Below are 9,592 nucleotides of genomic sequence, written 5' to 3'. Positions count from 1 at the left end.
CAGGGACAAGCGGTGGGGCCTCTTTCCCCAGAAATACCTGTCTGTGGAGCCACCAGACCCCCAGGTTTATCCCATTGCCGTGCCCCTTTTCTGTGACCCTTTTTGGGCAGGCAGGACCCTGTGACTGTGGGGTCATGCTGGGACTCACCCAGCTGGGAGAGGAGGGCCGGATACTTCCATACAACACAGCACAAACAGGACAAGGTGACATCCTTTGGTGTGCTGGGGGAAAAAGAAAAAAAAAAAAAAAGAGCTCCAGGAAGGGGGTCCCCAAAGAAATTGCTTTTCCTCAGACTTCCCCAAAGGAAAAAGGCCTGTTCCTCTTCCAGGGCTCACCCAGGAGAAAGAAAGAGGGAGAAAAGGCGTAAAAAGCTGAGATATTTTACTACTCCTCCATAAGGGGACCACGTCTTTGGAAGAGAAGTGGGAAATCCTGGCTGGGTGTCCCTTAGTCCCATTCTTCAATGTCTTAATCAAGAGCAATGCAGGGCCCTGCCTTCGCTTAGCAGAAATCCCAAAGGACGAGCCAGCTTGGAGGGGCTTTAAAACCTTCCCCCAGCCACCAGAAAGCCCTGCTGGGTTTTAATCTCCGCTTCAGTGCATTAAAGGTGCTCGTTAAAATCCTTTTTTAAGAGCTGGGCGAGCCCTTGCTTTGGGGAGGAGGGGATGGAGGCTGCGCACCCCTTTCCCCTGCACTGCTGCCTGATGGAAAGCCCAGAAGGAGGATGTGGGGTGCTGCTTGTGCCCCCCATAATGTTGTTCCCACCAGATCCCAACCTTCTGGCTAGGGGGGCTTTGCCCAGCACCCCCAGCTGGGGTGCCAGCTCCAAGCTGGGCCACCCCCCGGGTGAAATCTCAGCGGTGAAAGCTTCAGGGCAAGCAGAGGAGCAGATTTGGGGCTCTTTCCTAGGAAACCACCGGGGTCCTGGAGGCGAGACCTGCAGGGGGGGCTGAGGTTCCCCTAAAACCTTCAGCTTGAGTTACCCCAAAACCTTCAGGTGCCTTTGGGAGGGGGGGGGGGTCAGGGCACCCTGCGTTGGCTTGGGGGTTCCCCTGGGCAGTGCCCCTGGGGAGCGCGCACACGCGTGCGGGCGCGCACACGCGTGTGTATGCGGGCGTGCACACGCGTGTGCACGCGCGTGAGCTGCCACGCGCCTGTGCGCGCTCACGCCTGTGCGAGTGCCGCTCCGCGGGAGCGTGCCCGCGCGTAAAGTGCGCATTTGCGCGTCCGTGCGCAAGGCTCTCCGGCGAGCAAGGAGCCGCGATGTCGGTCCCCAACCTGTCCCCTCTTGCGCAGCCGAGGGACACCGATGCCACCTCCTCCCCCCACGCCCCCCCACCCCGCCTCGGTGCCCGCCCCCGCTGCTTGGACTCCATTTCCCGAGGAGCCGAGCGGCGGCGCCCGGTGACGGCCAAGGAAGCGCGGCTGGGCTGAGCCGAGCCGTGCCGAGGCAGGTGGGGAGCCCTATAACAGGGGGGGGGGAAATCCCCCGAGGTGGGGGTACCCGGGGTTGGGGAGCTCTCCGCCTTCCCTTCCCCCCCCCCGCGCCCAGGGTGGGCTTGGGGAATGGAGCCCCCTCTCCGTGCCGGGGGTGGGGTGGGGATGGGGATCGCTCCCAACACGGGGTGGGGTGGGATCGTCTGAAATAGGGAGGGGGCACAGGTGGGGGACCCCCCCCCGTCAAGTTTTGAGGGGTGGTGGGAGCAGAGGGCACCCCCCCTCTAGGGGGTCGAGGGGGGGAGACCCCTGTCTGTGGTGGTGCCAGAGGAGTGGGGGCACCCCTGGGGTTGGGGGGGAGCAGGGAGGGGAAAGACCCTAAGGGGGGTGTGGGGCCTGAGCCCCCTACAAAGAATGGGGGAGTTCCTGGGGGGCAGGCTGTATGGGATTTGGGGTGCTGGAGGGGCCGTGGGGAGGAGCAACAGTAGGATTGGGGGGTGCAGGGTGGGTGTTGGGGGGGATTTGGGGTGCAGAGGGGCGCAGCTCTGGGATTTGGGGCGCACAGGGAGGTGTGGGTATGCAGCCCTGGGATTTGGGGTGCGGTGGGGGGGTCGCATCCCCATGTTTTAGGGTGCAAGGGGGGGTGGACCCGCAGCTGTTTCCGGGAGGCCGTGCCATCCCGGTGCCGCGTGGCACCGTGTGGCCGTGTCCCACAGCCACCTGCACACGAGCCCGCGGGCCGCCACCCCGTTCCCATTAATTAGCGACTGCAGCTGACGAATTTCTGCCGCCCCCGGGAGCGGCACCGCCAGGCACACCGCTTTCATTTTCCTTTCTGTCCCTGCTGGCTGCAGCAGCTCGAAGGCAGAAGAAAAAAGCCCACCGGCTCGCCCGGCTGCACCGGTGCTGGTGCCAGGGTCGGGGTCGCCTCGGTGGTCCCAAATGGGACCCCCTAAGGTGGCTCTGCCTTAGCTTCCCCCCTTTTTCTCTCCTTCTCCCCTCGTGGCACAGGGCTGTGGCCATGACGGAGGCGGCGGGGCCGAAGTCCAAGCGCATCCTGGTGACGGGTGGCACCGGCTTGGTGGGCAGAGCCATCCAGAAGGTGGTGGCAGATGGAGAGGGGCGGCCGGACGAGGAGTGGCTCTTCGTGTCCTCCAAGGACGCCGACCTAACGTGAGTCTGGGTGACCCCCCCCCCACACCCCTTACCGTGCTCCTTTTTGTCCCACGCCCCGCCGAACCCCGCGATTTCGTCCCGCCAGGAGCGCCGCGGAGACCAAAGCCCTCTTCGAGAAGCACAAACCCACCCACGTCGTCCACCTGGCGGCCATGGTCGGGGGCCTCTTCAAAAACATCCGCTGCAACCTGGATTTCTGGGTGAGCACGCAGCGTTGGGGTCCCGAGACCCAGTTTGCTCCGTCCTGGAGCCGAAACATCTGCTCTGGTTTCTGTAGCCTGCACCCTGGTGCAGAGCGCAGGGTTTTGGGGTTCCCCCTTCCAGCTCCACCCGCTGAGGATGCCGCTGACGAATTTCTCTCTCTCTGTCCCCAGAGGAGAAACGTCCACATCAACGACAACGTCCTGCACTCGGCCTACGAGTGCGGGGTGCAGAAGGTGGTCTCCTGCCTCTCCACCTGCATCTTCCCGGACAAGACGACGTACCCCATCGACGAGACCATGGTGAGGGTCTCCACATGGGGATGCAGCCAGGTCCTGGCACGGCTTTGCCGATCCCCACCCTTTTTATCCAGCCCATCCGTGGGCAAAACCTCTCCGTGGAGCATTTTTGGCTTCTCCGAGGTGTGCAGCGGGGCCAAAAACCACCCCAGCTCCCCACATCCAAAATTGCGCTGAGTTTCTGACCCCACACGGCTCCCATAGCACGTGGCAGGAGGTGGCTGCTGAATTCCCACCGGGTTTCTCTGTTCTCCTGTCCCCAGATCCACAACGGGCCACCCCACAGCTCCAACTTCGGCTACTCCTACGCCAAGAGGATGATCGACGTCCAGAATAGGTGCGGGGCCACATGAAACCCATCCCAGTGCCAAAGGGCTGTGAGCATCCTATAAATATCAGGGCAGGGGAAACCTCCAGGGCTGCCTAATGGGGTTGGGGAGACACCTGAGCTCAGCAGCCAGAGCTGCCAGGGAACACACGGGGAAAACCCCAAGAATTGCTTTATGGGATGGCACTCACCCCATGCTCTCCCCCCCCAGGGGCTATTTCGAGCAGCACGGCTGCCGCTTCACCGCCGTCATCCCCACCAACATCTTCGGGCCCCACGACAACTTCAACATCGAGGACGGCCACGTGCTGCCGGGGCTCATCCACAAGGTGTACCTGGCCAAACGTGAGCAGTTTGGGGCATTTTGGGGGTTGGGGTTTTAATTTTTGGGAGGGGTAGCCGTGGTCTGGAGATGCTCTCTCTGTTCTCCTGCAGAATCGGGCTCTGCTTTGACCGTTTGGGGCACAGGGAAGCCCCGGAGGCAGTTCATCTACTCTCTGGTAGGTGTAGAGCTTGGATTTCAACCCAGGCTGAGCCCTCCTGGGTCGTCCTGGGGCTGGGGGGGGAGCAGCCACCCCCCTAAAAACCCAACAACTCGACTCCTCTCATCAGGATCTGGCCCGGCTCTTCCTTTGGGTGCTGCGGGAATACGAGGAGGTGGAGCCCATCATCTTGTCAGGTGAGAAGCAGCGGCCCCCTTCCAAGAGGGAGAAGGAAGGGGGGAAAAAAAAAAATAAATAAAAATAAATAATAATAAAAAAAAGCCTCAGCTCATCCCCGTTCTCCCCAGTGGGCGAAGAAGATGAGGTCTCCATCAAGGAGGCGGCGGATGCCATCGTGGAGGCCATGGATTTCAAAGGAGAGCTGATCGTATCCTTTAGGGCAAGGCTTTTGGAGCAAAGGGGGGCGCCCCAAATCCCACCAGGGACTGTGGGGTCGCAGCAGAGCCCCCACATCCCACCAGCGACCCCACAGTCCCTGTAGAGCCCCCCCAACGCAGACACCAGGGCAAAACCGTGCCCGGAGCATCCCCATCCAGGATGTAAGGGGGCACAGAGCGCAACCTCACCCCGCTAGCCTCCAAATTTTCCCCCCCCTTTTTTTTTTTTTCCCCCTTAACCTCCCTCCCCCGTGCCAGTTTGACACCACCAAGGCGGACGGGCAGTTCAAGAAGACAGCCAGCAACGCCAAGCTCCGGCGCTACCTCCCCGGCTTCCAGTTCACCCCCTTTAAACAAGGTGAGAAAAAAAAAAAAAAAAAAAGAAGGGGGTGCCGAGGGCAAAGGGTACGGCCACCCCGTCGCGCCCCCATCCCCAAAAATCCTCTCCTCTCCTTCCCCAGCCGTGCAGGAGACCTGCGCCTGGTTCAGCGCCAACTACGCCAGCGCGAGGAAGTGAGGGAGCGGCGCTCTGCGCATCCTCTTCGACTCAGGGTTGTCCCCTGTTGGGGCAGGGGACAGGGTTCGGGGGGTGACGGTGACATTTCCAAAGCCAGAGGGGGACCGGGGTGCTGGTTAGGCTTGAGGGTGAGCGGGGAAGAGTGGAAAAAAATAATCAAAAGTAGCATCTTAGGTAGAAAAGGCGAAGGAAAAGACCTCGTGCTCAAGTAGGGGGAGGATTGGGGACCCCAAAAGTGCTGGTGGACCCTAAATGGGGCAGTAGCAGCCACCACTGGCCGTGTTCCTCCCCCAGGGCAGAGGCTGGAAGCTGCTGGTAATTGGCTGCTGCTAATTACGTGTAATTAGGCTGTAATAAAGAGAAGCTGATCGGGGCTGTTCCTGCAGCACAGGAGTGGGGTGGTGCATGGGGTAAGCACAACGGGGTGGGGACAGCCCCATAGCTCCCAGCGACTCTTAGGGTGGAAAGGAACCAGAAGAGGGAAAATAAATCGCTATAAATAAACCTGGCATTTATTAAAATATGTGCAAATAGCATAAAACGGGTGGGACGAGGAGTATCCGCCCCACGGGGCTCGAGGGGGAGCCCAGCAGTCCCGTAGCCACACCAAGGGGCACCAATAGGGTGCTGAGCACAGCCCTGCGTTCTCCACCTGCCAAAACTGAGCCAAAACTGGGTTAAAAAGCCCCACTTTGGGGGGTCAGAGGCGTGGGGACCCATCCATGTGGACGTGGCAGAAATCCTGCCCGGGGACCGCTCTCTTCCGACACCGCTGCCCGGCCCTGGTGAGCCCCCAGCACGGGGTCCGTGGGGACAGCGAGGACCTGGGGGGGGAGAAAACCATCAGCGCCACGGCCCCAAAAGGCTCCCAGCCATCAGGGTGGTGACACCAGTCCCCCAAAGCGTCCCCGGAGTCCGGGATGTCCCCTGCAGGCAGTACTCACGCGTTGCTGCTGGCCAGGGACTGGCTCGGGTTATAGGGTTTGGGTTCCCAGCGCTGCCCAGCTCCAAAACCTGGCTCCAACATCACCTGGCCGAGGGAAGAAGAGGTTTGGCGGGGCACAGAGATGATCCCTGGTGACCCGTTCGTGCTGCAGATGTCCCTTTATCCCACATATCCCGCAATATTTCCATATTTCCCATATCCCACAGCTACCCCCGGCTCGGGCTTACCCCAAATGGGCTCCTCCTGGGGATGGGGTGCCCGGGCGAAGGGACCAAGCTCAGCCCCTTTTTGCCGGGGACCAGCGACGTCCTCCCTGCTGCGTGGGGGTCCCCGGCCATCACCGGGGGCTGCTCCAGGCACGAGGGCTCTGCAAGACGCATTGGGGGTGGTGATGGGCTCCCAGTGGTGTCCCGGGGTTATGGGGTCACCACAGGGTGGCACAAGTACCCCGCGGGGCTCTTAGAGGCCCCCCCCAGCCCTCACCTTGCAGGCAGCTCATCTCCATCCTGGCCAGCTCCTCCTGCAACAACCCCATTTTGCAGTCCCTGGGAAGGAAAAGGGGGGAAAACCTCGAGCTCCGTCACCTCCCCGCCTCGTTCCTCGGCCCCACTCACCATGGGGGGGACCCTTCTCCACCCACCCACCCCCAAAAGCCTCCGGGACGAGGCGCCCGAGGTCACGGGAAGCCCACCAAGACGCGTCCTGTGCCCTTGGGTACCCGCAGCCCACCCTCCCCACCAGGACCTCCGCTCCTTCAGCTGGCTGCGAGCAGCACCCAAGGGTGCTGTGCCCGTCTCCCCCTGCCCCGTACCTTTCTGGGGTGGAGGTGAGGTGACGGCGAGGCTCAGCCTGGTGGAAAATCAGCCGAGCAACGCGGAGGGCAGCCGCCAGCACCCAGTGCCCTGCAGGGAAATGAGGGTGGGAAAGGGCCGAGCACCCCAGCCCATCCCCACACGGGTTGCAGCACCCTAGGGCGGCTCAACCCCGCTGCGTCCTCGGCCCACGTCCCCAAATCCGACCCCAAAACCCATCCCACCTGCCACAGCCAGGGCCAGGAGAGCGGCGAGGGCCGGGAAACCGATGGGCTCGGCGCCACGGAGCTCGCTGAGGGCGCTGGAGAGGACGAGGAGGAGGAGGAGGGCGCGGGGCGGCGCGGGCACCTGGAGGAAGGCCAGCAGCAGGGCCAGCAGCAGGAAATAGGAACCGTGCAGGACGCAGGTGGGGACGGCCCCGGGGCTCAACCCTGAGGGATTAGGAGCAGATCCCAGCGTCAGCACCCAGAAGAAGGCACCCAGCACCCAGATGAAGGCACCCAGCACCTCTCCACCCCTCGCCCCGCTCACCGGCCCAAGCGAGGGCGGCGTGGAAGCTCTCCAGGTGGCTCTCCACTCCCTTCTGCACCCTCCTCACGCCCTCGGCGGCCGCCAGCACCAGCCCCAAGCTCCGGTTGAGGCGTTGCAGCGTCCCCGCCACCTCCTCGAAGGACCGCGCCGCGCGGCTCCGCTGGGCCAGCAGCGAGGCCAGGTCGCTCTCTGCGCACCGAGGATGGGGTGAGCCATCAAACGGATGACGGGGGCACCCCAAAAGGATAAAAATCCGGGATTTGGGGTCGCCCTGCTCCCACCTAGCTGAATGGAGATGTCCCGAGCTCTTTCCTGCAGGCGGCGGAGGTCAGCCAGGATGGCTCGCTGCCCGTCCCGCAGCCCCCGGTCCCGCGTAGCCAAGCTCCTGCCGATGTCCCCTGGGCGAGAAAAGCCACCTCGGTCCCCGGGTTGCAACGGGGACGTGTCACCCCACCCGGCGGCCACCAACTCTTACCCACGCTGCGTGCCATGCCCTCCACGAGCCGGGCCAGCCGGCGTCGCCCGCCGTCGAGGAGCCGCTCCTCCAGCGCCCGCTGCCGCAACCCGCGGCGGATGGCAGCCTCCATCCTGCCCTGCTCGCCCGCGAGCCGCTCCTGCTGCTCCTCCAGCGCCTTCTGCCCGCTCAGCGCCCGCCGCAGCCCCTCGGCCATCCTCTCCCGCAGCTCCTCGTGCCTCTCCTGCCCACGGGGAGGAGGACACGGAGGGGTGAGGCAGCGACCCCGCGGCCACCCACCCCGTATCCGACCCCGCCGTCCCCCGCCGCGCACCTTGAGGGCCCGCGCGGCGGCGAGCTGGTCGGAGGCGGCGGTGGCCAAGGCGGCCACGGCGTGCTCGGCACGGCGCCGAAATTCCAGCTGCCGGGCGGCGTAGCAGACGGCGCGGGCACGGTTGGAGACAATTTGGTAGGCGCTCCAGGTGTCGGGGTCCATGGGGGCCGTGCAGCTCGCCAGCGGCTGGGGACAGCACCGCGAGGGCGCTGGCGTCACCCCCACCACCACAGAACCCACTTTTTATCCCCAAAAGGAGCCCCCCAGAGCCAAATCCCTCTCCAAAAGCACTCGGTTGAGGGAGAGGGGATGCTACGAGGAGCAGCGTGGGCTCCAGGAGCCACCCCAAGCACAATTTTTTTTTTTTTTAGGAGGGGAAATTTCAGCAGTGCGCAAGGATGGAGAGGTGAGGAGCACAAATATGGCATCACGGGGAATGGGATAGACTTTTTTTTACCCCAAAATGAGGGCGAGAAGGCAGGCAGAGCAGGCCAGGAGCAGCTCAGGCTGCTTGCTGCGGGGTTGGGCGTCGCTATAGGATTTTAAAGGGGGGGAATTGGGGCTCGCCACCCCCTTACCATCTCCGGGGTGCAGGGGTAGGTGCGGCGGCCCTCGGCGCTGGCCTGGCAGTTGAACAGGGCCACCCCCAGCTTGGCCACCTCCTCCTCGCTCAGGTCAGCGCAGGACGAGCGGAGCCGCGCCACGACCTGGCGGCGGGGACACCGGTGTCACCGGGACCTGGCACCCACGGGTGCTCCCGGATCGCCCCGGGGTGGTTTTTAGGGTGGCGATCGAGAAGCAAAGCCAAAGATAACCCCAGCGTTTCGCCTTCACCCTAAAAGTGCCACGAAGGGGCCGGCACCTTTCCCTAAAGCACCCTAGGGTGGCACCCCAAGGTGGGGGGACCCCCTGTGCCCCCCCATTTCCCACCCAAAGGGACCCCTGTGGCCACACCTGGCGGTGGCAGGCGTCCAGGGGGGACAGCTCCCACTGCGCCCCCTCAGCTTGGAAGCGCTCATCGCCCGTTGTCATCTCGAAGGGGACGTGGGGGGGGCTCGGTGGCCCTGGGGGAGGGCTCGGTGGTCCTGGGGGGGTCCCGAAACCCAGCCAGCCCAGCAGCCCCCCCCCAAAAGCGGGGGCGCAGAGGAGGAGCAGAGCCCAGCAGCAACAAGGGGGCAGCATGGTGGGGGGGTCCTGCAGCATAAAAAATAAAGGGGGGGGGGCACCCAAAAAGCTAGGGCAGCCCCCTCCCCAAATCCTGGGGAGGGAGGGCAACTGGGGCCCCCTCCCCAACGAGGGGACCCCCTCCCCGATGACGCCTCCCCCAGGGGTCCCTGCCCCTACAGCAGCAGGGCATGGGGACACGAGGGCCCCCTCCCCAAGAAGGGGGCCCCCTCCCCAAGAAGGGGGCCCCCTCCCCAAGAAGGGGGCCCCCTCCCCAAGAAGGGGGCCCCCTCCCCAAGAAGGGGGCCCCCTCCCCAAGAAGGGGGCCCCCTCCCCAGCACCCCATAAGCTTATAGGGCAGGGTTAGGGACTCCCCCACCCATAGGGTTGGGGTCAGCCCCTCCCCACCACCCCCCGGGGAGGGGGGTCCCCAATTTTGCGCCCCCCTCCACGTGGCGCACCCGCAGCTGCGCACACCCCAAGCCCCCCCCACCTCCAAGTCCCGCCTCTTA

General features: G+C 64.0%; 2 protein-coding genes across 4 annotated transcripts; one reads left to right on the top strand and one right to left on the bottom strand.

Annotated features, from left to right (window-relative positions):
• The first annotated feature begins 1,364 nt into the window (after positions 1-1,364).
• GFUS (GDP-L-fucose synthase) lies at positions 1,365-5,343 on the top strand. 2 transcript variants are annotated; one of them, XM_084508524.1, is made up of 11 exons: positions 1,365-1,455; positions 2,450-2,611; positions 2,700-2,814; positions 2,989-3,117; positions 3,378-3,451; positions 3,654-3,787; positions 3,878-3,942; positions 4,055-4,121; positions 4,233-4,312; positions 4,581-4,680; positions 4,784-5,343. In XM_084508524.1, the coding sequence occupies exons 2-11, from the start codon at positions 2,460-2,462 to the stop codon at positions 4,837-4,839; spliced, it is 972 nt and encodes a 323-aa protein (XP_084364650.1). In that variant the 5' UTR covers positions 1,365-1,455; positions 2,450-2,459; the 3' UTR covers positions 4,840-5,343. The 2 variants fall into 2 exon arrangements, with proteins under 2 accessions (XP_084364650.1, XP_084364651.1); XM_084508525.1 differs by having other exon boundaries at positions 1,382-1,451.
• Positions 5,330-9,552, bottom strand: LOC311431203 (protein brambleberry-like). Of its 2 annotated transcripts, XM_084508523.1 has the most exons (13): positions 9,542-9,552; positions 8,871-9,110; positions 8,495-8,623; positions 7,917-8,102; positions 7,604-7,826; positions 7,410-7,526; positions 7,129-7,317; positions 6,822-7,028; positions 6,597-6,687; positions 6,269-6,330; positions 6,013-6,152; positions 5,784-5,869; positions 5,330-5,663 (listed from the first exon to the last, which is right to left on the bottom strand). In XM_084508523.1, exons 2-13 carry the CDS (start codon positions 9,096-9,098, stop codon positions 5,540-5,542), a joined length of 1,782 nt encoding a protein of 593 aa, XP_084364649.1. In that variant the 5' UTR covers positions 9,099-9,110; positions 9,542-9,552; the 3' UTR covers positions 5,330-5,539. The 2 variants fall into 2 exon arrangements, with proteins under 2 accessions (XP_084364649.1, XP_084364648.1); XM_084508522.1 differs by lacking the exon at positions 9,542-9,552 and having other exon boundaries at positions 8,871-9,305.
• Between the last annotated feature and the right edge of the window lie 40 nt (positions 9,553-9,592).

This window comes from Aythya ferina, assembly GCF_964211825.1.
Source record: "Aythya ferina genome assembly, chromosome: 2".
Taxonomy (NCBI): Eukaryota; Metazoa; Chordata; class Aves; order Anseriformes; family Anatidae; genus Aythya; species Aythya ferina.
This window is presented reverse-complemented; position numbering and strand designations above follow the sequence as displayed.

Bases quoted from the DNA above. Each gene is read 5' to 3' on its own strand.
- GFUS (XM_084508524.1), top strand. From the start codon at position 2,460: ATGACGGAGGCGGCGGGGCCGAAGTCCAAGCGCATCCTGGTGACGGGT. The intron at 3,452-3,653 runs GTGCGGGGCCAC...CTCCCCCCCCAG, and splicing joins ATGATCGACGTCCAGAATAG to GGGCTATTTCGAGCAGCACG. The intron at 3,943-4,054 runs GTAGGTGTAGAG...TCCTCTCATCAG, and splicing joins GGCAGTTCATCTACTCTCTG to GATCTGGCCCGGCTCTTCCT.
- LOC311431203 (XM_084508522.1), bottom strand. From the start codon at position 9,119: ATGCTGCAGGACCCCCCCACCATGCTGCCCCCTTGTTGCTGCTGGGCT. The intron at 8,624-8,870 runs GTGTGGCCACAG...CCCCGCCGCCAG, and splicing joins TGGACGCCTGCCACCGCCAG to GTCGTGGCGCGGCTCCGCTC. The intron at 8,103-8,494 runs GTAAGGGGGTGG...TGCTGTCCCCAG, and splicing joins ACCCCTGCACCCCGGAGATG to CCGCTGGCGAGCTGCACGGC.